Consider the following 25,547-nt stretch of genomic DNA (forward strand, 5'->3'; position numbering starts at 1 on the left):
ATCTTGACTTTGATGGTGAGAGTCTCTGAGAATCCCGACTAAGCCTTGGTTTTATATAACACAGAAGTTGCTAAAAGCTTCACTCAGCCAAGAGACAAGTGATGGAGAGAGCAGAGGAAATGATGTCTTAAGGGCCTCCAAGCATCCTCTGGAAGGATAATGAGATGATGGTGATGATGGAGGAGAAATGCAGCTGGGGATTCTGCAGTTGGGGTGATAGAAGTCATTGCAACCAGTGGCTCCCACTGGTGTCTGAGGGGAGCCCAGTCTGTGGGGGAAGTCCAGGAAAGCCTGGAGGGGATTGGTTGGTTTGCAGAAGCTCAATTATGTGGGCGAGGGAATCCATTCTGGGGGTTTCATATCCCACTGAGGAGATAGTCCTATCCTTTGCTGCTCTTTTCGTGTTATGAGTGTTTTGTTTTTAAATTTCAAATCTTAGACTTGGTCCTTAATTTTCCTGGCATATGCTGAGGCCTAAAGGCAGCAAACTAGCCATTTAGAAGGAACCTCAAGGCTGCAGCCACCTTCCTCACAGCACTTCTGGGGCTGATCGCCCCTCTTCCAGCCCAGTGCTGGGAAGGACTTGGGGCCTTTGCACGCATGGGACTGATGTGGCAGGGATGCACTCAGAGTGGTTTCTGAACACGGAGGACCAGGCTGCAGGTACCATATGGGTGACAGACAACTTCACTTTCTGGAAAATACTGTCTGTAGCTCCCTTTGACATACCACTTTTGAGGACTAAACACTGGAGCACTCTTACCTGATTCCATTTCCCCTTTGACCTCGGCCTTGACTCTTTACTGTGTATAATGGATATGTGTCTTGAGCCCAGTGAATGTACCCTGAATCAAGCAGGAGACAGTAGCTTCAAACATCCCCTTGAGCCTCTCTGCCCAGCTTGGTTTCCCTTGCCCCCTCCTCCTCTGCATCCTAGGGTCTCCAAAGGCAACGGGAGGGGCTGAGCTCTGACTGAGGCAGAAAGAGGCCTACACAGTGAAGGATGCTAACTTGGCCTTCACCACAGGAAGGGCTGAAAGGAACCGGAGAATTCCAATTAGGCTTAAACTAATGAGCTGGAAACTTTGGGGAAACCACTGTGGGCAATGAGGGGAGAATGCAATCATCTTCCTTTTAATTAGCGCTGGAAAAACTTGTGGTCCAGCTGGTAGCATGAGGAAGGACAGTGTCCAGAGGGAGCCAAGTTTGATAGTATCAGAAGGGGGATTCCCCTGGTGGTGCTGGACAGAGGCTGCTGAACAAACCCAGATCCCTTCATCATCTCTATGTGGAGGAGAGGGAAGACCCTAAATGGGGAAATGTGGGTTTGAATGGAGCCTGGAACTGCCCTTCTCACCTGATGGAGTCTGAGGCTGGATAAAAAGGGGATGACTTTAGGGAACTCTCTTGTCTATAGGAGCCTGCACCCCCATCCCGCCCTGCCACCACACCCCATCTCTGCCTACTCTCTTAGCCTCTGTCGCTTAGTAAGGAAAAGGCTTGCTACCGTCAAAGGCCACAGACCACTTGTCAGCCCCTCAGATGACCCTGCCTTCCAGCCACACGGGGGGCACTGAGGTACCTAGGAAGGCGACAGGGAACAGCAAACTGGGGGTTGGTAGAACGAGGAAGTGTTTCCTGGAGAAGGGTCCTCCACACTCCAGAAGCCTGAGGATCTTGGGGCGCCCAGCCTGTGCAGTCAATAGCTGTCGCTCCTCCCCACTGGAGGGTCCTCTGGGTAAAATGGCCTGCCACGGGTGCCCGGCCATCCTCCTCGTGTACCTTAGGGAGCTCAGCTGGGGGCGCAGCATCTTGGAGAGAGGTGCCTGGTCCCGCGCCTGGGTTTGGGACTCCACCTTGCGCATTCGGGCTTTGGGGTGCATGCCAGGCCGCCGCCAAGGGGTCTGCCGGCCCCCTGCCCAGCCCCGAGCCGAGGCGAGTCAGCACGCCGAGCCTCCTCCCCTCCTGCCTCGGGCGGCCTGAGCCCGCGCCGGCTCCAGTTGCTGCAGCTGCTGTTGCTGGCGGCTGCGGGGAGCGCGGGTCGCGCGCAGAAGAGGCTCGGTCGGCGAGGACGGGGACGAGGAGGAGCCTGAGGAAGCGAGGAGGAAGATCGAGCGAAGGCCGAGGAGGCTCAGCGGCGTGGCGACGCGGCTCTGGGATCCCGGGAGCATGGGCTAGCGGCGGCGGCAGCGGCGGGCCGGGCGCGGTGAACCTGCCGCGGCCCGGCGCACACCCGGGCGGCGAGCGGGAGCCGAGCGCAGCGGAGGGAGGAGGGCTGACAAGGGGGCGCCCAGGAGGGGGCTGATGAGACATTATTAACGAGTTGCCTACTAATAAGCCCAGAGCGGCGTGGGCGACGCGCGGGGAGGGGGTCCCCGGCCGGAGCGCGGCGCACACGCGTGGCGCACACGCGTGGCGCACGGCGAGCGGCGCGGCGCCGCGCCGAGGGCACCCGGGCAGGCGCGCAGAGCCAGGGCGGGCTCGGGGGCGGCGCAGACCCCGGGCGCGGGCGGTCCGCGGCGCCCCCTCGCTCTCGGCCCTCGGGGCCGGCGCAGCCCCGGGCGAGCGGGGGACGGGCCAGGGAGGGGAGCTGCCCGCGCGCTCCGTCCCCCTCCCCCCCACGGGCGGGCCGGCGGCTGGGGGGAGGGCGGGCGGGCGGCGGCGGCGGCCCGCTGTATATATCTCCACGCACCCCGCCAGGTCGCGCACAGCGCCCCGAGCCTAGGCGCCTCCCCGCCCCCTCCCCGCGCTCCGCGGCGGCATTGGCGGCAGCAGTAGCAGCAATATGGCTGTTGATGGGTGTTCGGGGTGGCGCTGGCGGCGGGAGGAGCTCCCCCGAGCCCCTGCGCCGGCCGCCCGTTGCTAGCTATGGCAAATGGTGGCGGCGGCGGCGGCAGCAACAGCGGCGGCGGCGGCGGCGGCGGCGGAGGCAGCAGTCTTAGAATGAGTAGCAATATCCACGCGAACCATCTCAGCCTAGACGCGTCCTCCTCCTCCTCCTCTTCCTCTTCTTCCTCCTCCTCCTCTTCCTCTTCGTCCTCGGTCCACGAGCCCAAGATGGATGCGCTCATCATCCCAGTGACCATGGAGGTGCCGTGCGACAGCCGGGGCCAACGCATGTGGTGGGCTTTCCTGGCCTCCTCCATGGTGACTTTCTTTGGGGGCCTCTTCATCATCTTGCTGTGGCGGACGCTCAAGTACCTGTGGACCGTTTGCTGCCACTGCGGGGGCAAGACGAAGGTAACGCGCGCCCCGGGCGCCCGCCCCCTGCGCCAGCCCCGCGGCTTCTCGGCGTCCCTTGCAGCCCACCTCCTTACTCCTCACAGCACCGTGCCTCCCTCCATCCCTGCCTGACTTCCCTTCGCCGCTTTCCCTTCCCTTCGCTCTCCTGGCGCCCGCCGACTGGGGCAGCGGGCGGCGCGCCGGGATTGAGGAGTTGCCCCCAACCGGTGCGCTCCGGAACGCGGACGCCCAATCCCGTCCCCTTGTTTATTGTAGGGTTGTTTGCGGCTGCGGCTGGGGCTGGGGTAGGGGACGCGCGCTGCTTGGGGACAATGGTCCGGGGTGGGGAGACCTGACCCGTCGGGCACCCGGCAAGCTGGGGGCCCCTGGGTGCATGTTCCGTGTGGGTTACCTGCGGCCGCTAGGCTCCTTATGGTGGGCGAGGGGGAACACGTCAGCCGCACTTTAGAAACCTGTTGGGGAGATGAGTTCGTGGCATCACAAGGCAAGGAAATTCCTTGGGGCGAGGGAGAACATCTTTTAGACTAGGGAATCCCCGGGGAGGAACATGGCCAGGGGAAGCGGGGGGACCTGGATGGGCGAGAGAAAGTTGGGGAGATGCATCCCAGTTTTGGAGGCAACCCATGAAGGCTGCCACTTTAGGAATGTGGGAGGTCGCAAATCTGATGTCCCCTTGCTCTCCGACTCTTAGATGTTCTCATGGAAGATACCCGCATCCCAAGTGCTTCAGCATCTATATTTTCGCCCCCATTCCACCACCTTTAGGTCCCCGGAAATGCCACCAACAGCGTGGAGCTGGAGCGGGAGGTCCGCCTGAGAGCCGGCCGAGGCCGCGGGTTTTCCGCAAGCCTCCTCCCTGGCGCTTTTGAGGTGGCTGGATGTTGGCTTAAGCTATTCCTGGCGCAGAGACGCCCACCAGCACCGAGGCTCACTACACCTTATGTATGGTTGCTAGGCAGACTGCCTGGTCTGTCGTCGTGTGTCCCTAGAGATGTCCTCTTTTCCCCGCCACTGTCTGAAGGTGAGAGGCAGGGGCAGTTTTTCATAGAATACTGCAGATTAAAAAAGAAAGCACTGGAAAAGATTGACCGAGCTGCTTTCTTTTGGACTAATTTTTTAACCTAGGGGACTTCCCAGCGCCAGCATTTTCAGAGGGAAAGGAGATCAAAGGGGACTAGGGAACAGTGCAAGGCAGAGGCAGTCTCGGTGGGAAAGCTCACACCTTTTCTAATAAAGTTAATCCGCGGACCCCTCAAACTTCCACAGGGCATAGCAACTGGTAGCAGCCTCCTTAATCCCTGCCGGGAGTAGATAAGACAGGGGCCAGGGGTGACACACCAGGGTGAAGGGACGCTTTCTCTCTCCGGATCATTAATTATACATTGTGTCGGCTGCTGGAGCTCAGCTGTGTTTTGTGGTAGCACATTTGTGCTTTGGAAAATACTGGTGTGTTGGAAATAAGGTAGAAAAATAAAAGCCATCATTCTCTTCCTCCTCCTCCCACCTCTCCGGAGGCCTCCAGATGTTGGCCAGCTTTCTCTGGAGTTACATTCTTGGCCATAGTGGTTTCTCCTTACTTGTCATGGCGGAGAACCCCCCACCCCCCCATCCCAGAGCAGCCATCAGATTAAGCGAAGTCCTAACCCTGAGACCCACAAGACCATGCCCCCTGCCTCGTCCTTCTTCTGACAAGCACTTACTCATACGCCTTCTTATTCCCGTCTCCCCTCTCTTCTACCTCCCTGACAGCCTTCAGTGGTAGAGTTTTTTTTCCTTTACTGAGATTCAGTGACTACCCTTAGGGGAAAGAGAGCGCCTAGTTGTACGAGTCTCAAATGTTCTCTAGAATGAGAGATTTTGGTGAACTTTTAAATGGCCTTTTTATCCTTCAGAAACTGGGCAGTGTTGGTCATAATGAAAACTTTTTCTTCAGTGAGTCAAAATAAGCTTTGGTGTTTTTGTGATCCTGGGGTTTTAAACAGAGCTTCTAAAGAAAGTCTTTTTACTCTAGGGGTTACAGCGATGCCACTGTGTTGCCTGTGATGAAATGTTGATTGGATCATTCACATAAAGAATCTCTGTCTTAACTGATGACCAAGCATAACTTCTATAAGTTTTCTCAAGAAAATAGGTTTTTGGCAACGATGATTAGAAAAAAACAGTCCCTATGTATCAGACTATAGTTTGTGGCTCTAAGATGTGCTGAGTTGACATAACTGGAAGTTTCTACAGAGAATCAACCTGGGGTGAGGGATGCTTGCAGTTGGTTGGGAAGACGTGAGGCCAGTATAGAAGGAGATCAGGTCACTTTTGGTGCCATTAGAGTCCCTTTTAAAACATGCCCAGAATCTCTTAATACTTGCTCCTTGATTTGCTTAATTAAACCTGTGTAGACAGCTCATTATGCCTCATAACAGTAACTTTGGCCTTTTATAAGCTTTTTTTTCCTAACCTTGAGGTCTGTATTTTTCTGCAGTATTTTTTTTTTTTTAATCCCTCATTCTTTTTGCTTTCCAAGTATTTGGTAGTTGTCGAGACACTGTTCGGAAGAATGCATTTGGCTTTAAGTTGGGAATAATTATTTTAGTGCTGGGTTTCCCAAGCAAACCAAGGCTGCTTTTCTGCAGAATTCTACCAGTTGTCAAGTATGTTCACCCTCACCCTTGTTTAGCCCAAAGATAATTTGACCAGAAATTAGGGTCCAGAGGAAGGCTGGTCTTTTAAAAAGAATGTGAAATTCCAGGGGAGATAAGTTTCAGCAGGAGCTCTGGAATCACAAGCATTTGGTCTCTGGGACTGCACCATCCTTTTCCATCAAAGGAACTTGAAACTGGACGTACATCACAAGGCGTCTCATCCTTAGTCCCCTTGCCTCTGAATTCTCCAATCATGCATGACTTGACTATCTTGGAAAGAATAGTATATGGATTTCTTTAGGAAGTAAAGAAGAAAAAGAATCACATTTCCCCCCTGTTAGGAACTTGGACACAGTCATTCCAGTACTATATTCTTTGCTGTACTTTTTCACGTTACTGTTTCATTCCCTGTTGGGTTTCATCAGAGCCTTCTATTCATTTGGCTGTGACGTTCTGAGGTCCAAGCCAGTTGCAGACGGTAGTGAATGGGGAGCTGCTCTGGCAGCCTGAATAAGGTGGTGACCTTGAAGAAGTCGTCTAACCTCTCTGGTTCTGGGCTCTTTCCCGATGTGTAAAATGTGGGGATTGAGTTCTGGGAATGCTCATGTCCCTTCCTGCTCTGTGACTCAGTGGGGGACAGTAGAAGGAGCTGGTGAACTATGAGTAAAGTTTCTAGCTCAGAACGTGTTTTGTGGTTCTCCAGCCTTGGAGCATTTGTGTGTTTTTATTCCCATCTTCTACTCCTCTTCCAGCACGCAGTCTGCTTCTCTTTAAATGCCTAGGGAAACTGAGGCCGGCTTCCTGTGGAGCTGTGGCTTGCCAGGGGGCCTCACGTGGCCCAGGCTTAGACGCATCCTGCTCTCTGTTGGAGCTGACCTGCCCATAGGAGTTTGGGTTTGATCAAGTATGGTCTGCATGTGATGAATTATGGAGGTGTTGTCTCCTTGGCTGTGTCTGAGAAAACAACACGTTTTCTCTGTCAGGCTTGTGACCAATATAAATATCAGATCCCATTATGGCGTGGTAATTACCCAGGGTCTGTCCTGACGCATCCAATCGGGGCTGGAGCTTCAGTGCCTCCGAATTCTTGATTCCAGATTGGCCCTGGTGCCTCCTGTCATCCTGGAGATCGGCTGCATTGGACGACCTTCACATGCTCCCTTTTCATCAGCTTACTTAGGGTGGCCTTGGAGAAGTGCTTGGGTCCCAGTCACAGGGGAGCTCCAGGTGACCTTCCCTCGTCCAGAGAGCTTTTGCTTTTCTCTTTTCTGGCTCTCTCTCTCTGGAAATGCATGCTTTTATAGAGACTCTGCCATCAGACAGACCCAAGTGCAAATCATGAATCTCACGCCTCTTAGCTGGGCATCTGTGGCTGGCAGCCATGTTGAGCTCGGTTTCTTCACCTGCGAAAGAAGGGCGTAATGATGCTTCCTTTGTATTCCTATACGGAGTGCCAAGAATGGGTATGTAGCACCCAGCAAATGCCTGCTGCTTAGCAGGTCTGTAAGCTATCATAGCGCCTTAAAGTGGTAGGTTTTTAATTTTCTCTTTGATTCCTCGAAATTTTGGCCCTGAAAGGGCACAGGCTATAACAAATAGAGCTTTTGAACCAAAAGGGACCTCTGGACCGTGAAGTTGATTGTCCTTGGGTCAAACAACCAGTTAGGATCAGATTGAGGTTTGGGCTCATGGCTCTTGGCTATTGCAAGGCTGGAAGGCTGGGGAGGGGCGACCTAAGAGGACTCTGGATGAGGACTTGGCAGCATAGCTAGTGCTTTGATGGCCAGGGAGTCATCGTGGGGCCCCGGGAGCTGCAGCCCTAGCAGAACGGGAAGGTTTGGAGAGCAGGTGTGTCTGTCCAGTGTCTCTTGAGAAGGGTTGAATTCAACCCTTATTATCCCCAGTCCAGAGCTCACAGACCTGTTCCCTTGATAATGTCGCAATTTCCTGGCCGGGGTCCTCTCTACCTGGACCAGCTTTATCCTGACGGCCCGCAGAGCACTGTTTCCCCAAGTGTGTTCTCGGAGCACTTGCCCTTGAAGTTAGCTTGTGAAACAAAATTATGAGTCAGAGCACACCTGCGTGCCCCTTGGAGTGTCACGTCATGGGCTTGGAGAAGTCTTGTGAGGTAGAGGAATTGGTCCAGCTGCTCTTGGCTGCGCTCACTTTGAGCAGCGGGCCTAGATGTCAAGCCTGCCCAAGAGTGTGACCTTGGGCAAGGACTTCACCACTTTGTGCTTCAGTCTCCTCATCTCTGCACTGGTGATTGTAATCCAGCACGGCCCTTCGGGATAGGTCTTCTCACTGACCCCACTTTATAGCATTTCCTGGAAGGACACTGGTGACCACAAGCTATGTGCTGGCCCTACCTCCTGGTGCCCAGGGGCCTTGTGCAAACACGAATCAGGAGGAAAGGAAGAGCTGCCCTAGCGTGTGGCCTGGAGGGGAGAGGACTCCAAGGGCCATTCATTGTGTGCCTGGCACAGGGAATGCGTGCTCCCCCTCTGGGTCTCTCCCTGTCTCTGCCAGGGCAAGAGAAGCCGGGGGTGGGGGGGTTAAGGAATCAGGTAGGCATTGGATTGCAGTGCCAGGACCTCCTTCTCAAAGTGGGAAGCTGGGGTGTCCCCGGCTCACAGCGGCAGTGGCCGTGCTAGTCTGTGAATCACAGCAGCCAACACTGCCTTCCTGGGACTTCAGGGCTGTGGAGCGCCTGGAGGGCCGCCTCTGTGGTTCCAGTGAGAAGGGCTGTGTTTGTGCTGTGATGCCGCAGTTCCTGGAGCCCTGCAGAGAACACTGATCTTCCTGTGACCTGCCTGGGGGTCAGGCAAGGTCAGCCTCCCGCAGGACCATGGAAATTCCACAGCCTTTCTGTGCACAGCAGGGAGCAGATCAAGAGAGTGTCCTTTTTTGAAATGCTTCTTGAGTGGGTGGAACCTTTGCTCTGGGCACATGGAGGAGGAGACTTGGGGCCTACCCTGTGATACAGGGGTGTCCCAGCACTCTGGGTGGAAGGCTCAAGGGATGTGCAGCTGGGGTATAGAGCTCTGCCTCCAGTGGCTGGAGAGAGCATCTAGTTTGTCTATTCCTGGGGCTTCTCACACCTTAATATGCACACAAATCACCTGGAGAGCTATTAAAATGCAGAGTCTGATTCAGAAGGTCCAGGGTGGGGCCGGAGATTCTGCATTTCTGCCAGGTGATGCCTGTGCCGGACAGATCATGCTTTGAGAAGCAAGGATCTGGTCCATTGCTCCGTCTCCAGGCAGTCCCTCCCTGAAGACGTGCCTGGTTTTAAAGATGGAAATTCCCAGCTCTCCAGCAGTTGGGAAGGGTCGAGAAGAGGAAAGGTTCACTGTGCCAGGACAGCCAGGTGGAGAAAACTCAGTTCAGGCCTCTCCGAGTTGCCACGGTTCAGTCTGGGCACTAATTGCTAAAGCTGATTGTTGGCATGTTCGCTCCCAAGGCACCCACAAGCGCTGTCAGTTTGGGGTTGAGTTGTGGCGGCCAGAGCAGCATCCTGCTAGACGTCTGGGGTACAGTGTGTGTGTTGCCCACCCGAGTGTGGGCTTTCCCTCACACCCGCGGGTCCGGCTGTGAGGGGTGAGGCTTTCCAAAGTCCAGGATGGCAACTCAGCCAAACCACCTTCCTGCAAAATTAGAGGCTCATGGCGGAGCCAGGGCTGCACTGTGCTGATGCTCCAGGAAGCCAGCTGCCGGTCACGCCCTGTGGACTGCTGCAAGTCAGCCAGCAGCAAAACTGCCAGCCTGATTTTCCATAGGGACCTGGGTGGGCCTTTCCACACAGAGAGTCCAACTTGAAAGGAGTGGGCTCGAGGCCTGATCGCTGAGTGGGGAGAGACGTGTGGCACTGTGCTATGCCACCCTCCGGTGGTACTTCTTGAGAATTCTAGCAGATGAAATTGGAAGTAGTTCCTTTTCTCACCATACTGTCTGGGTTTTTACAGCTCCTACTGTCAGGCACTTTTTCCTTGAGAAGTGCTTTTTGTGTTGTTCCATCATTCAGGGGAGAACCCGGAATAAACTTTTATCATGAGCATCTTCAGATTAAATGAAGGGCTTAGCATGGTGCCCAGCACACAGTAGGTCCCCAGAGAACTCTCATGGTTATTACAGTTGTTTTTGCTTCTATTGCGTAGTAAGTGCATCCTCTGTCAGGAATTGAGCTAGGTGCCTGGGGTAAAATAAGACTGTTTGTTTGACAGCATGGAGGAGAGAGAAGGAAAATTCAGTTATCTTCTGACAGTGTATGCCCACGTCTGGTCTATGAGTTGCCTGCAAACCCCCTGAGGGCAGGAACTGAGTCATATAAATACAAGTGCACATATGTGTTGGGAGGGCCCTTTCCATTTGGTTTGGTTGGGGGTGGCTGTGTGGGACTGTTGTAGGTGCAAATACATTTTGCTGCTTTTTTGGGTAATTTATTAGACGCTATAGAGGAACTCTGAGTGAAGGGAAGGGGTTGGATTTGGTGACACAATAATGTTTGAGTCATTTCTGGATTTCAGTTATTCATGCCGCCCCGGTCTCCCCTGACCAGTGGATCACAAGGATTTGTTCCCGATGAGCACTTGTTTGCGAGGTGGATGAGTCAGGCAGGGGATGGGACAGCTTCAAAAGCATGGCTGCTTGCAGATGGAATTTGCTCTGTTTTTGGCAGTATTTGGTGCCTGTCTTTGGGGCATAATGTCTGATTGCCAATTTGGAAGTGTAATTGGCAGTCCAGCTCCAGAATGGATATATTCAACGTTGTCAAGCCGAACCTCTAAAACTTCTCCCTATAAGCTCTCATTACTTGTATGACCAGTGCTCCTTTACGTGGTCCCAAAGCGAAATTATTTAAAACATCTCATTTACTTCATATTCTCTATGCTCTTTCATGGGCTTCCCTACCAGGTTTCCTCGGGGACCGGACCCAGGTGACGCCGGCCTTTTCAAAGGCACAGGAATGCCTGTGTTTTTTCTCTCCTTCCTTCTCCTCTTCTGCCTTTCTTGGATGTCCCTGCTTCCCTAGTGATTCCTGCCAAGTCTAGGAGCAGAGGGACTGAAGTTTGCAGGTTAGTTGATCTTGCAGGCATAGAAGCATGTGGAATTTGGATGTCATGGTAGTGGAAAGGTGGTTTGGGGCCGGGGTCCTACCTCCTCCTCCGTGCCAGTGCTGGGAGCCCTTGGCCCCATCTCCAGAGAGGGCAGGGATGCTCATGATCTTCTCAGGCCACTGTTCCATTGTGCACAAACCCACCTTAGAATGAATGGAAAGGTCTTTCTCCTTGTATTAGTCCCTCTTTGCTTCTGAGCTGTTTCCAAGATACACAGAACATGTGTTGGTGGGGGATAAATTTCAAATTCCAAATCTGGCCCAGGAATGTGCAGAGCTGGGTGGGGTTTAGATGTCAGCAGTGTTCTTGAGATGTAGAATGCCCACCTGTGTTGCTCCCGTGCAGGGACCCCACTTTCTTTTTCTCTCTCATGACTTCTGGTGTCCTTCTACCCCAGAGGCCTTGAGATTTCCCCCTGCCCCATGCCCCAGAGTTTGCACAACAGCCCAACCTGGATATTAGTTCTGGTGCTTTACCCTGTGTGATGTATTGGGTCTTGTCAGAAGCAGTGGGTGAGGATTTGGCCGTCTCTGAGCCATCGGGTCACTTCTTTGTCACTAGAATCTGCCCAGTGTTTCTAGAGTTTAGCTCCATTCAGAGTTAGCACTGGGCTTGGCTGAGAGCAGATGTGACTTGGGGAGGATGCCAGGGATCCAGATGCAGAGTGCGGATCCCTTGCTAAGAAGCCCCAGTTGGGCTCTGCTTTCTAGTTGTTGGCTCTTCCCAAAGGAGAGAGAACAGACAGAGATCTTGAGCCTTTTTTTTTTTTTGGATGATTTAAATACAGCTGCTCCTAGAATTGAGGATTATTCCTCTCCAACTGCTCATCTGATCTCTTCTCCTCTGGGCTTCTACATTCTAGTGCTGCCCCTGTTTTGCTGAACAAGAAAAGAGAGCATGCAAGAGAGGAGGGTGAGGAAGGTCAGCGGCTAGTGGGAGATGTTTACACACAGAAAAGTGGAATTTCTCTTCTGGGAGCTAGAGGTTGGCTAACTATGTGACTGGATGGGTTTTGCTTTCAGTTCCTTTACTTTTTGTCTTAATGAACAAATCATGCCAAGTGGCCCCACCCCCAAGGAGTGCAGCATTCTATAAAGACCAGTGGAAAGAGTGATTTCCCTTTTGGAAGATTTTAGCTTTTCTAGTGAGAAGTTCCCTCCAGTTAATTGCTAGCATGGGGCCTGTGTGGCCCAGTGGCCCAAGATGCCAGGGGTTATAAGGTTTCTTAGGGCTCTTCTTCGTGTGCCTGTTATGTGAGAGCAGAATTCTCTTCTTTGGGAGAAGTTGCCTCATTAACTTGCTTTCCCTTTTCGTGACTTTGAAAAGTAGACTTTTTGTGATTCGGGAAGGGGAAAAAGTGGACATAATAATGATTAGCAAATGGAAAACTCAGAGATAAGGGCTCCAAGGCCCTGAGGAAAGATTTGGAAGATGAAAAGATTTATACAAGTGCTGGGGATTTTCATGACCAACATTAGGAGGCAAACGCTTAATACAGTGTTTTTCTTCTTTATGCATCTGGGAGCACTTTCCCTTACGGTGCTTAGAGGAGTTGTTTTAGCTACCCGTGAGTGTGGCCATTTCTCCCATAGATTGTGGCAGCCACAGCCAGTCAGGTGGCAGGATTCTTGAAGAGGATAGGAGTGGTGTCAGAAGTCAATAATTTGCCTGTCCTAAAAAAAAATCCATTTCTTATGTTCATGTGAAACCCTGTTTTCCCTGAAAGATTTCTTTTTCAATTTGTGTTTTACACTTTTGTCCTTAATCCTAAATGTGGCTGTATTCTTTGTAGAAAATGTAGTCAGGACAGAGAGGCAATTAAAAAAAAAAAAAGGACACCTCACACCCACTGGGATGGCTACTATATCAAAAAATCCAGAAAAAAACAAGTGTTGGTGAGGATGTGGAAAAATTGGAACCTGGCTGCACTGCGTGTGGGAATGTTGAATGATGCAGCTACTATGGGAAACAGGATGGTGGTTCCTCAAAAAAAAAAAATTAAAAATAGAATTACCATATGATCCAGCAATTCCACTTCTCAGTACACATCCAAAAGGAGATATTTGCACATCCCTGTTCAGAGCAGCATTATTCATCATAGCCAAAATGTGGAAGCAACCCAAATGTCCATCGATGGATAAATGGATAAACAAATGTGGTCTCTACATGCAATGGAATATTATTCAGCTTGAAAAAGAAAGGCAGTTCTGATGCATGCTACCACATGGATGAGCCTTGGGGACATTATGCTCAGTGAAATAGGCCAGTCACGAAAGGACAAGTACTGTGTGATTCTACTTACATGAGGCACCTAGAGTAGTCAGATCCATAGCGACGGAAGTAGAAGGGGGGTTACCAGGGCCTGGGGGAGAGGGGATGGGGAGTTGTTTAATGGATACAGAAGTTCAATTTTGCAAGATGAAAAGGTTCTGTGCAGCAATGTGAGTACACTTAATACTACGGTGCTGTATACTTAAAAATGGTTAAGATGGTATGTTTTATGTTACGTCTGTTTTACTGCCATTAACATTTTTTTAAAAAGGAAAAAAATCCCTCCAGACCCCGCTTCCTGGAGATGATTATCACTGTCTTTGGGCACCTTCTTCATTGTGGTGCTCGTGTGTGTCCGTGGGGCAGCTGGTATCCTTCCTCTAAGGACTGGTAAATGGCAGTCCCAGGAGACGTGCCCAGAATGGCCTTGTTTGATTTAGATGGTACCCAGAGTGAGAGCAGAACAGACTGAACAACCTACTTTCTGTCCACTGAATCTGGTTTGATGGTGTGTGAAGTTAAAGGACCACTGGAGTTTTTGATTTTGACACACAAGTAGCTGTGATACCTTAAGCAAGTCATTGCCTCTGGGCCCCAGTTTTCTCATATGTAGCATGCTCTCTGATTCAGTGATTTCAATATACAGCCATTTCTTAAATCAGATTTCAAAGGTATGATTTTTACCTGATCAAGAACCCGAGGCTAACTTACTCAAGGCCGTGGGCCCAGGGAGCAGTTCTGTTCCTCTGTGAATCACGAGAGTGAAATTTGGTTGACATGTCCCCAGAACTTCAACATTGACTTTGGTGAGGTGGCATACTTAAGAATTACAGTCTGGGGACACAGGCCCTATTGGAAATACCATCAAACTTGTCATTAAAAAAAAAAAAACTCTCAGAAATAGGTTTTGGTGACTATGCTGTTACTTCTAGCGACATGGCCACGCCACTGTTGAGGTTTTAATTTTAATTTCTGGTGTCGGGGAAAGGTTGAAAATGTCTTAGATTATAGACCAGACTAGAAGCAGTGCCCTATGATAGGCTGGCTTTGTTGCGGTTGGGAATGAAAAGAAACTTTGATTAAAGAGGAGGTGGTGCTCATGTACTTATACTTTGGTGCTTTCCCTTAACTTGCCCCAGAAGGCAACCCCGGAGCCAGAATGTTCATCCCAGCCCTGTTCCACGGAGCATTCCAGCCGCCCAGAGCAGGGATAAGGTGACCGCAGCTTCTGTGGCAAAGGAGAGAGTATCTGATGGGACCCCCATCGCTATCCCCAACACTGTCAGTAAGTTCTGAAATAAAATCCTTCCCCCACCCCAAATCGTAAGCAGCCAGCACATCAGAACCGTTTGAATAGTCTCCTCGGTTATATAACACCAATCAGATTATGCTCCCGGGGCCACGTATTAAATTTTAACTTGTCACAGATACATTCCATTAACACTTCCCAGATCCACAGTGTGCCAGGTAGCTTTGGGGTGTTATGGAGCGAATTGGTGATTGTGTAGGACTTGACAAGGCCCAGATGAAAATACTTCCTTAGATTTTCTAGATGGCAGTTTAACTCTTCTTGGCGGGTGCAGACATCCTGCATGTATTTCTTACAAAATCAACTGAAAATTTAGACTGTGGTTTTTCTATCTACAGTACCGAATGGTGGATTTATGGCCACGAACCAAATAAGACAGACATTTTTTAAAACTCTGGGAAGCTTTTCATTTTCCAGTGACAGGCAATGCAAGCACTATATTTTTAATTGGTCCCTTCTTTAAGTCAGGAGCTGAAATGTTATCATGCAAATCTCTCTTGAGTTGCATGGAAACTAATAAAATCACGAAGGTTTCTATTTGTACTCTATGAACACAGACTGTAATGAAACCGAAACAGCTATCTCCAGGGATGGTGCTATTTAAGTGCTAGGCAAGGCTTTAAAACGACTTTAATGCTGAAAAGAGAAGCCAGCAAGTGAGTGGTTCCGTTTTTCCTCCCTGCCTCACCAGTGCCTGTTCACCTCTGCTCCTCTTTCTGTCCCAACCTCAGAAAGAATTCATTGAAAGCAGAGACCTGTAATCACTAATGAGGCCTGTTTGCTACCTGCTTTAGGAATTTAGCAGTTGATCCCCAAACATCATTCTCTCTTAGTCTTTTCCCTCTTCGTCCTCAGACATTGCATTGATCTCTACACTAACTGGTGTTTTTGTTTTGGTCTTTCTTACCAAACTGAAGTAACTGGCCTTTTAGGAAACAGATTAATAACACATTTTTTTAGAAGTTACTATGCATCAAGCACTGTTTAAAACTCCTTATGTTACTATGTTATTTAATCCTCAAAACAGTCCTGTGGAGGAAACACTTATAGTTCCCAGTTTACAGATGAGAAGACTGAGGCAGAGGGAGTACAGTTTTCTCTCTCTCTCTTTTTTTTTGGATAACAAACATTGAATGTTTACTGTAGTAGTTTCTAAGCTGTTTATTATTTAATCCTCAAGACAACCCAGTGAAATAAGGGTTATTATCATCCTCACTTTATAGGTTAGGAAAGTGAGGCATGGAGAAGTTGAATGACTTGTCCAAGGTCACACACTTGTGAAGGGCAGAGCCAGGTGTAAATCCAGGCAGGTGAGCAGTGGAGCCCACCTGTCTAACCCCTGCACTGTCCACCTCTAGTCTTACCTCCTATAGTGGGAGAATCTCCTCGGCTCATCCCTGCCATGGAGTAAAGGGAGCTGTGAAGATCAAGGACTCAGAAGAGAAATCCATGTGTAGAGACTCACACACCATCCCTAGGGGAGATGTGAGATCCCTTGGACAAGTTCAGAGAATTCTGTACTATTGGATAGAAATGCACCCTAAAGTTTATCTAGTCCTTTTAATTTCTCTAAGTCTTGGTTTTCCTTGCTGGAAAATGGGTTCATCACCTTTTCTCTGGCTGGTAAGCAGGTGTGCTGTGTGCAGTTGTGCAGGTTGCTAACTGCACAACTGTAGGACTGCTGTGGGATTCACATCAAATAGTACATGATTGCATTTTATGAACTAGGGCGCACATACCATATCCCTGTGTTGGTGGTGGTGGGATGGGCGGTGTGAAGGCACAGAATACGTATTAGGGCATTTTTTGAGTATCAATCTTCCTTGAAATTTTGGATAAGAACACTAGTTTTAATATTAATATAAACATGGAAGGTATTAAGAGTAGGATGAAGAATTCAAGCATATTTTAAAAACCTTGAAAGGTGTGTGTGTGTGTACGTATGTGTGTGTGCATGTGCACTCACATGCAGGAGACAGCAGAGCAGTGGAAAAGTTTGACACTCACTCGCAAAGGCTGATCATTAAGCTCAGAACTTGAGCATCCTGATGTGGAATGGTGCTGTCTTATTCCCACATGCTATTTGCTCATATCTCAAACCCTGAAACTGTGTTATTAAAAGAGTGGAAATGCTATGAAAAGCAAATAAATATCTCTGAATTCCCTGGCCTGATATAAAGAAAGTGCATTTTTGATGTCGGTGGGACAGAGAATTTAATCTGCACACTCAGAAGGCGGTAGTGGTAACTTATTCAGTGGTTATGAATCTTCCCTTGCCTTTAGAAAGATCAATTCCTTGCCCCTCTCCACCTCCACGGCTTAGAAATACATTATTGTATCACAATATGGACTTCTTTGAAGACCACTGGGCATTGTGGCCTTGTGCCTGCCAAACCCCATGCATAGAATGTTTGGAAGCAGAGATGAATTGGTCAGTCTACGAATCTTTATTTGTGTGCCTCTTCTTTTCCCAGGGACACAGGGTTGTGTAAGACATCATTTCCTCCCTGGCAGGATTGCACACTGCAGTCATGAATGATGCCCCTGGAATTGTGCAGTGCACAACCCGCATGTCCATATGTGTGACTTTCCTAGGCATCTAGCTGGGTTGGCATAATACACTCCTCACATGAGAAATTAAAAATACAGTGCAAGGCCTGTAATTCTTAACGGCCAAATAAGTAAGAGAAACACCAAGAACCTGAGATTCAGAAAAGGTGGAGAACACAGAGAATTAGTCTGAGTGAGGGTGGCCAGAGACAGCCCACTGCGAATGTGGGGGTGTGAAAGTGGACCCAGCCTGCCTGTGCCTAGGCCCAGCCCCCAGGACAGGCTGTGTCTGTGATTTCTGATCACTGTGACATGGAAGGGCCACAGGTCCCCATACTGATTCTTAGCGTGAGCCTTTGAGAAGGGGGAATGCTTGGGTGCCAGCCTGTGTGTTCCTAAGGCCCGTGGACAAGGAGTGACAGGACCCCGAGGATTTGGAAAAGTCCTCTCCTTGCACACTGTGCTATTTTTAGCTCCCTCCCACGGCCCCTGCTGTCCCCAGGTGTTTGTCAGCAGAGCATCCTGTGCTTGTACAGAAAATGGCAGTCGGAGGCCAGGCCGGCCTGTTCGGCCGCAGCAGTCTTCCCACCAGGCCTGGCGGCCGGGCTGGGGCTTAGAGGCTGGCAGGTGGCTGCGAGGGTGATTGCGTAACTGGCCTTTCTGCCGGTCGTGGTGCCTGCTGGTTCTGGGTGAGGAGGTCGAGCCAGAGTAAACATGTCTGCCGTCCACGCTCCTCCCCGAGCCCTGATGGTTTGGATAGGCTCGCGGGCCGGCGTTGCGCTGGCACTGTCAACGGCTGCTTCTGCTCTGCTGCAGAGTGCCCAGGCCTGAGCGACACACCTGTACTGGGATGTGGGGAGGTGGCCTGGCCTGGTCCACAGCTGGTCCCAGATGTGGAAGAAGGCTGGGCAGTGGCCTCAGGGCTGGCCCACTCCTTGCCTTCCAACCCTTTTCTCTGTCTCTCATATCCCTCAAGGCTTGTTCACTTGCTGGGAAGGTCACTTTCCTGGGAAGCCTTCTCTACTCGCCTGAGTCGGGTCTAGTCCTTTCCTTTGACACCCCCACTCTGTTCTCTCCATCCTGTGTAAGCATCGTCTGTTGAATGCTCCTTGCGGCCGAGGCTGGTGTTTTTCTTTTTTAATCTGTGCCTCCTCCAGGTGGTTCTGGAGGGTGGGCTGTGGGCATTGGCTGATCAATAACAGCGTGGCAGCTCGTCTTCAAAGGAGGCCCTCAGTGAACCACGAGTCTGGTGTTTATGCTGTTGGCTAGTCCCCTACTTGGAAGCAGGGCTGGCTCTGCGACTTGCTCATAATCAATAGGATGTGGCAGGAATGATTCTGCAACTTCGAGACTAGCTGGGGAGAACCCTTGGAGCTTCCCTCTGGCTCTCCTGGAACCCTGGCTTATGAGCAGCTGGCCACCATATAAAGAAGTCTGACTACCCTGCCAGCACCATGCTGTGGCAAGTCCATATCTCATGGGGAGGCCCTGCAGGATGAGCTCCACGTGGAGGGGGCTGGGGGGAGAGAGAGAGACTGTCCAGGGAGCACCAAGGCACCAGACGTGGTGGCAAGAATCCACCTTGGAAGGGGTTTGCCCCACCCCACCCCCGGCTGACGTAAGTCAAGAGATGAACCAGCCAGCTCAGCCCTTCCTGAATTCCTGCCTTAAAAATCACGAAGAAAATGAGATGACTGTTTTCAGCTGCTGCATTTTGAGGTGACTTGTTATGTAGCCATAGATGATGAGAACAAGTAACTAGCATTAAAGGCTCTTGCCCTCTGTCTGGGTTCCTTCCCAAGCTCTCTGCACTCGGCCGCGTAGGATTTCCTTCACTTCATTAAGCTTTCTGTTCTTATACCTCTGGGCCTTCCCACATCCCTGCACTCTACCTGGATTTCTCTTTCCTTGTCCTCCCTTTCCTGTTCCACTTAGCGCTTTCCTGTTTACCCAGCGCTGTGCCGGCAAGTGTTTGATCTCTAGGAAGAAAGCCCCTATTGGTAGCATTTGTCAATTCCTGTGGTGTAAAGACACCCACTGTGGCTGATTTCAAGATACCAGCATGAAGTCCCAGAACACGAAGGCAGGTGCTGTTACCCACATTACATGGAAAGTGAAGCTCAGAGAGGTTTACTTTCCTCAGTAAATCATGGGCAGGTATGGATTCTGGTCTTTTTGGCCTCAAAGACCACACTCTTTCCACTGCACTACACTGTTCTCATGAAGAACCCAGAGCCCAACCTGCACGCAGGTCACATTGCTGCTGGGCTGTCCTGTTTCTTCTAGACTAGGGGCCCTTCCTTTGCTTCTCTTGAGTTGCTCCTGGCTCTTCCTCATGCTTTGTGCACCCAACCAATCACAGCTGCTAATTTCTCTCCTGGACCGTATTATGGTATCTAGATTCTGTGGTGCATGCAGTAGTCATGGAAGCACTGAACTAAGAGGGGCCCATGAGACCATCCTGGAGCATGATGAATTATGTGTATTAGGCTAGGCCAGCTGCTGTAACAAACAACCTCAACATGTCAGGGACTTCATACAGAAGTTTATGTATTGCTCATATAAACTACTATTGATAGCGGTGGGGGGGTTGGGGATGGGGTCTTCCTCCAAGCAGTCATTCAAGGTTGACTCCTTACACCTGTGGACCTGCCATCTCTTGGGGGCCCTGAAGGTCTAGGCTGAATCCTCTGCATCCCTTTGACAGATTTGGAATGAGAAACAAGGATCATGAAGTGTGGTTTTGTGAAAGTAGTCCTGGAAGTCATTCACATCACTTCTGCCCAGGCAGTCCCTTGACCAGAGCTGTCCCGTGGTATCTTAACTGCAAGGCATCCTGGAAAGTGTGGTTGTGCGCCCAGGAGGAGTAGGAGGTGGATTTAGAGAACACTCAGAGGGGCTCCAGAATGCCACACTGCGGGAAAACCGGGCTGAGGGGTTTTGCCATCCATAGCCGACTCTGCCATAATTAACCATGACTATGAACCAATAATAACACTGGATGTTAATACTGAATGTTAATATTCAGTGTGAAAACTGAATATCCAGGATATAATGCTGAATATTAACACGGGGTGCTACTAGGTATCACACGCACTGTTAAGCACGTTCTGTGCTTTATCTCACTTAATCCTCTCAAGAAGTCTGTGTTGTAGAAATTATTACCACTGTCTCTGTTTTATAGCCCAGCCAACACTGTGGCTTGCAGTGGGCATAGCACTTGCCCAAGGGCGTCACTTAGTAAGTGGCAGGGTTCCACTCAGACTCAGACTTCTCTGGCTTCAGAGTGTTAACTCTTAGCTGCTGCCTGTGCTGCTCTGGGGTTCCCTCAGCTCTCCCCATTCTTGTCCTTGCCTTCAGTTTGTAAGCTATTCTGCTTCTTAAACACCTCCAGGAACAAAGGGACCAAGGGGCTTACCTGCCTCCTCCCTCTGCCTTACAGAGAACAAAGAGAAAGGCATCTTGGCTGTGGCCAGATGACGTTGCCCCTTGTTCTCCCCCATGGTGAGGGGGTGGTGAATTGATGGCAGGCACCTGCTCTCCTCCCTATGATTTGAAAGCATCTTCTTCCCCTCAGCTCTCTCCCTCTTTGAGTATTACCTCCAGAGGGCTCTTCGCCTAGAACGTCAAAAGCAGAAAGGAGGTGGATGGCAGAGGCTGGTCCCCAGGTCCCTTGCTTTCCTCCCTGTGGTGAAGTATTTCACCCTTGGAAATGTCACTTCTCTTTAGCCCATTCCATCCAGTTCAGATGTCATGTTTTAGCAAAGCGAGTGAGTTCAAGTGTTCACTGCTGAGACAACAGGGGATCGAACGTGAGTGATAACATCAGTGATGTGGCTGCTCTTTTAAAACCCAATGGACCAGTACGCGCATGTCCAGATAATCTCCAGTTAGCTTGGTGGAGTTGGCAAGAGCATGCCGTCTGGAGCCAGACTTCTTGGGCTCAAATCATAGTTCTGCTACTTGTTGACTTTTAGACCTTTTGCAAATTGGTAAAACTCTCGGTGCCTCAGTTTATTCACCTGAAAAGTGGGACTAGTAACAATCCCACTTCATGGGTGTGTTGGGAGGATAGTATGTGTTTATTGATTACGATAGCACCTGGTACATCACAAGGGCTATATGAGTGTTAGTTATTGTTGCGCCCTTTTGAGAGACTGACTCTTTTCCCAACATGGACCATGACAGTCACCTCCTAGGTGGTCACTCTGTTTTCCAGAGGGGTGGCTAGCATGCCTGTCTCCCTGCTGGGTTGTAGCATTTCTGAATTCTGGGACTGTATGCTGTCCATCTTTGCGTCTGTAGTGCATGGGGCTGCATGAACTATCATCCCCGTGTTGAGGGCTCCAAGAGGACAGGGACCTTTTAATGTTTATCCCTGTTTCCTTAGCAACCACCAGCAGGGTCCAGCATCACAAAATTCTTCTCAAATAAATGCAGGACTGAAAGAACAAGTGGCTTCTTTCTTCCTTGGAAAATGAGGGTCTTTCCTTGGAAACAGGTGTGTGATAGCATCGGTGCCTTCTTTTGAATATGGCTGGGGTGACATCTGTCAGTATTTGAAAGTCAGTTTGATTTTAAGAAACTGTCTGAGGGAGTTTGCAGGCAAGCGTAATGAATAAGAGGGGAAGCCAACATGGGTAAGTTACTCCTGGTCCCCCAAATGTGTCGTTATGATTACACTTAAGTGTCTGAAGGTTCTGGGTGGTGTGTAAATTACCTCTTTAGGTGATTTCCAAAGAAAAGTTCTAGAAATGCTTTGAGTTTTGACAGCATAGGAGCAGCATTCGTTTTGATTTGTTACCTTTGGTCCCTTCAACTCAGGCTTGTGAACTTCTAGCTTAGCCTTGGAGCTGGATGGAGGTGGGCTTAAATCCCAGATCTCCTTTGCGCTAGCTTGGTGGCTGTGGGTGACTTACTTAATCTCTTTAAGCTTACTTTCTTCATCAGTAAAATGTGAATACCGAAAATACCTGCCCCATAGGGTTCTTTTTTGTGTGTGCAGGTTAAATGAGATGATTACCATGAGCCCTTAGTGCCTCTTAGGTGCTTAACAGATGGCTCCTGTTATGAGGAGACTGAGTGTTATTTTAAACCCGTCTCCTCCATCAATAGCCATAGTAAGGTTGCCACTGAGAAGGGGAGGAAGAGGCCATTTGAGGGAGCATGAGCTAGGGGCCAGCAGTGAGCACCAGGTAAGGGTTGGTTGAGACAATTCTGAGGGTCCCTCGGTGTTTTTGCATGAATTGTGATTTTTGCCTCTACGTGTTCTGCCCTGCACTCCCCACTTCCTCAGCCTCAGGCAGATGGAGGTAATAGCAGAGGGGATAAAAGGGATGGAAGTATTGGAGGCTCTGGAGGTGCTTCTCCCAGAAGGGCCAAGGGGATGTGAAGGGGCTTTTGAGTCTGGTGGGCCCATCTGTCTGCTGTCCTGGGCAGCCTTCCCACCCTGTGAGTGCCCACAGGGGCCGGGTGAGCCGTGAGTGAACCAGGGGAACTTTTGGGCTGTAAGGGCCAAGAAGACGGCTCTTCTCAAGCCTCAGCCTCTCCACCCAGGTTACTTCGAATTTATTTTATTTATTTAATTTTTAAAATTTTGTTATTTTATTTGGGGGGGGACTAGGTTTATTTCTTTATTTCTAGAGGAGGTCCTGGGGATTGAACCCAGGACCCTGTGCATGCTAGGCATGTGCTCTAGCGCTTGAGCTATACCTTCCCCGCCACCCAGTTCTAATTTGAGTTTCCTGAGGCTGGCCATGTGCCTGTTTCAGGGTTTACAGAAAACCTGGTATTTGTCCTCAGACTTTTTCTTCCACCGAGGATTATGTGTTCTGAGGGACCACAAACAACTTACTGTACACTAAGCTCCTCCAGGAAGACTTCCTGGTCATCTTTCTTTCCCCCTCCCACTGCCTCTTATCTCAGGTTTATTCTGCCACAGTTACCCAGTTAAGCAAATATTTCCTCTTTGGCAGCTTGTCCCACACGGGCTTGGCTGTGAAGAGGACGCCAGGGGCATCATTCATAGTGGGGCTTCCTTGGCGGAGCCCACAGTGGCTTTGGGGCTGGGTGATGCACACGCCACAGTACTCTTTCCTCTGCTTTTGTGGTGAGGAGGGAAGGGTGTGGGATTTGGGTACCAGGACCCGGGCTCAACTCTTGCCTTGCCCGCTGATGGGCAAGTTTTCCGCCCTCCCTAAGCCTCCGCTTCCTTTGCCTGTAAGATGAAGACCACGGAGAAAGTTCTACTTAGCACATGAGTAGTAGTGAATAGGTAGTGGCCACCCTGTTTCTTATGGATCCAGGTGGAATGATGTCATTTAGCAGAAGTCGATGGATTCAAGCCCACCATTAATTCGCCTTAAACAAAGCACTGAGTTAGGCAAGCGATGGAGACCAGCCCTGGAGAATTCCACATTGCTTCCCTCGCTCAGCTCTCTGGCTAGATTGTAAGCTCCTAACCCTGGATCCTTCGGGATTTGGCACATGCTAAGCTGTGGACTTCATTTACCTCCGTATCCTGAAAACCAGGCGCGCAGCCTGACACAAGGAGGGCACTCGGTAGACACCGACAAATGAATGAACAAATGGGCATTCAACAAACTCTTACTGATGAAGTGACTAATAGACCACACTGGTAACATTTATATTTTGGGCACTGAATCTCTTTCTTTCCTGTGGCTTCTTTAGCACTGAGGGTATTTAATTATCTCTTGAAGCTGAGGTTGAACCTTTCAGGCCTACCTTCACCAGGATGAGACAGACACCTATCCAGTCCTGGGCAGTGGCAGGATGTGGGTGCTGGGGTGAGTCTGCAAAGGTAATCTTGTCCCACCCCGCTTGCCTGTGGCTTGGCACAGGATCCTAGAGTGTCTCCTGTCCGGCTTCCCCAGAAGAAAGGGGATTTGTGTGCTCTGTGTGTCTAAGTGTTGGACAGCAGTTTTCCTCCAGCAGACAGTGTCTGATAAAATGACAGACTCATTCTTTTCTCCTCCCCTCTCCCCCATCTCCTTCTTCCATTCCCTGTGTGAAGGGGCCTCTGTCAGGCCAGCCACCAGCTATAGTGAGGGAGCCAAGTTCCTCGTCACACTGTGCTGAACAGAATTACTGCAAATTGGATGGAGAAGGCAATTTCAGTTCAAATACAGACATCCTGTCGGAGAACCAAGCGATGATAGTTTTTGTTGCACATGGAGAGTGACAACACAGAGGTGAATCCAAGCATCTGTTTATGCTAATTAACCCGCAGGTGTGCCCTTATGCTGCCGTGGGGGCCTGCCTGCAGCCTTAACCACCTCCCCTAAGGAAGGCCCCTGGGAAATCGAACTCAGTTGGCCCAAATGCCTTTTTGGGCTTCGTGATTTACTTGTTAGCCTCACTGGATCTGATTTTAGACAAAAGCATCGTTTTGGGGCCCAACTGACTTTGGGTTCTTTGAGGAGGCACAGAGTGACTTGGAGAGAGGTACAGAGCACCCAGGGTGAGATTGGTCAGTTCCACTCAGCCAGGGTTTATTGGGCCCCTGGGAAGTTTTAAACCCTGTACTGTGCCTGGGGGAATGTTGGAGCAGGGACGTTGCCATTTCTTGAGAGCTTAAAATGTGTCATATTCTGAGCTGACCGCCTTGCGTCTCATCTGATGGAATTCTGACAGCAACCCTGAAAGGCAGATGTTGTTCAGGCGCTGAGACTCAGAGAGGTGAAGTGATCACTCTGGGGTCACACAGACATCCCAGGGGGTGGAAGACACATACCTTGAGAACTTCCAGCCCTGTTGGAAGAGGAAGAGTTCCAGACTGTAATTTATTCCCATGGTAAACAATTGTATTTATGCCTCTGCCCCGTGCAGGGGGTACCTAGGAATGAATCAGCCCAGCTTTGTCTTCCTGGGAGCAAGCAGCCTCTAGAGGACTCTTTACTTTTGTTATTTTGTTTGGGGGCCGGGAGCTGTGGCAGGGATGTGTGCGAGGCGAGGAGGCAGGGACTCATTCTTAGTGGTGAGAGAGGAAGGCTCCCCCAAGAATGTCCCATTTGAAACCTGCCTTGAAGATGAGGAGGCATCTGCCAATGTTTCACCCTTCATTTTTAAAACTGAGGTCTAACTACGCACTGGGCAGGCACAGATGTGGAATGTCGAGGTGGGTGAATTTTCATGCAGGTGTGCATCCATGTAACCACCAGTTCTTGGAGGCAGGAACCCCACGTTGTGTTCTGTGCTCAGGCAAAGAGATGAGATGCGGACCATGAATTCCCCCCAGGAGTTCAGAGGAGATGGAGCTCAGTGATCCTCCACAAACCTGGTTTCCGTCATAAGGGAAAGGAAGATGAATATTCATGCATCTGGGTCTCTTTTTGCATCATGTACGTTTTGCTTTCTCTGGATCTGAGGCTCCCCACTTGCCCCTGGGTTCTGAAGAAGAAT

At 50.3% G+C, this 25,547-nt stretch overlaps 1 protein-coding gene across 10 annotated transcripts in view; it reads left to right on the forward strand.

Annotated features, from left to right (window-relative positions):
• The first annotated feature begins 2,489 nt into the window (after nt 1-2,489).
• The window catches only part of KCNMA1 (potassium calcium-activated channel subfamily M alpha 1), a 708,582-nt gene continuing 685,524 nt past the window's right edge, over nt 2,490-25,547 (forward strand). For 7 of the 10 annotated variants that reach the window (XM_072971250.1, XM_072971249.1, XM_072971247.1 and 4 more), the window contains exon 1: nt 2,709-3,240. In XM_072971250.1, coding sequence (XP_072827351.1) covers nt 2,869-3,240 — 372 coding nt within the window. In that variant the 5' untranslated portion in view covers nt 2,709-2,868. Of the gene's footprint in view, nt 3,241-3,934; nt 4,326-25,547 lie in introns of those variants that run through there. The other 3 variants (XM_072971245.1, XM_072971241.1, XM_072971239.1) reach the window with 3 other exon arrangements.

The sequence above is a fragment of the Vicugna pacos genome, chromosome 11 (assembly GCF_048564905.1).
Source record: "Vicugna pacos chromosome 11, VicPac4, whole genome shotgun sequence".
NCBI lineage: Eukaryota > Metazoa > Chordata > Mammalia > Artiodactyla > Camelidae > Vicugna > Vicugna pacos.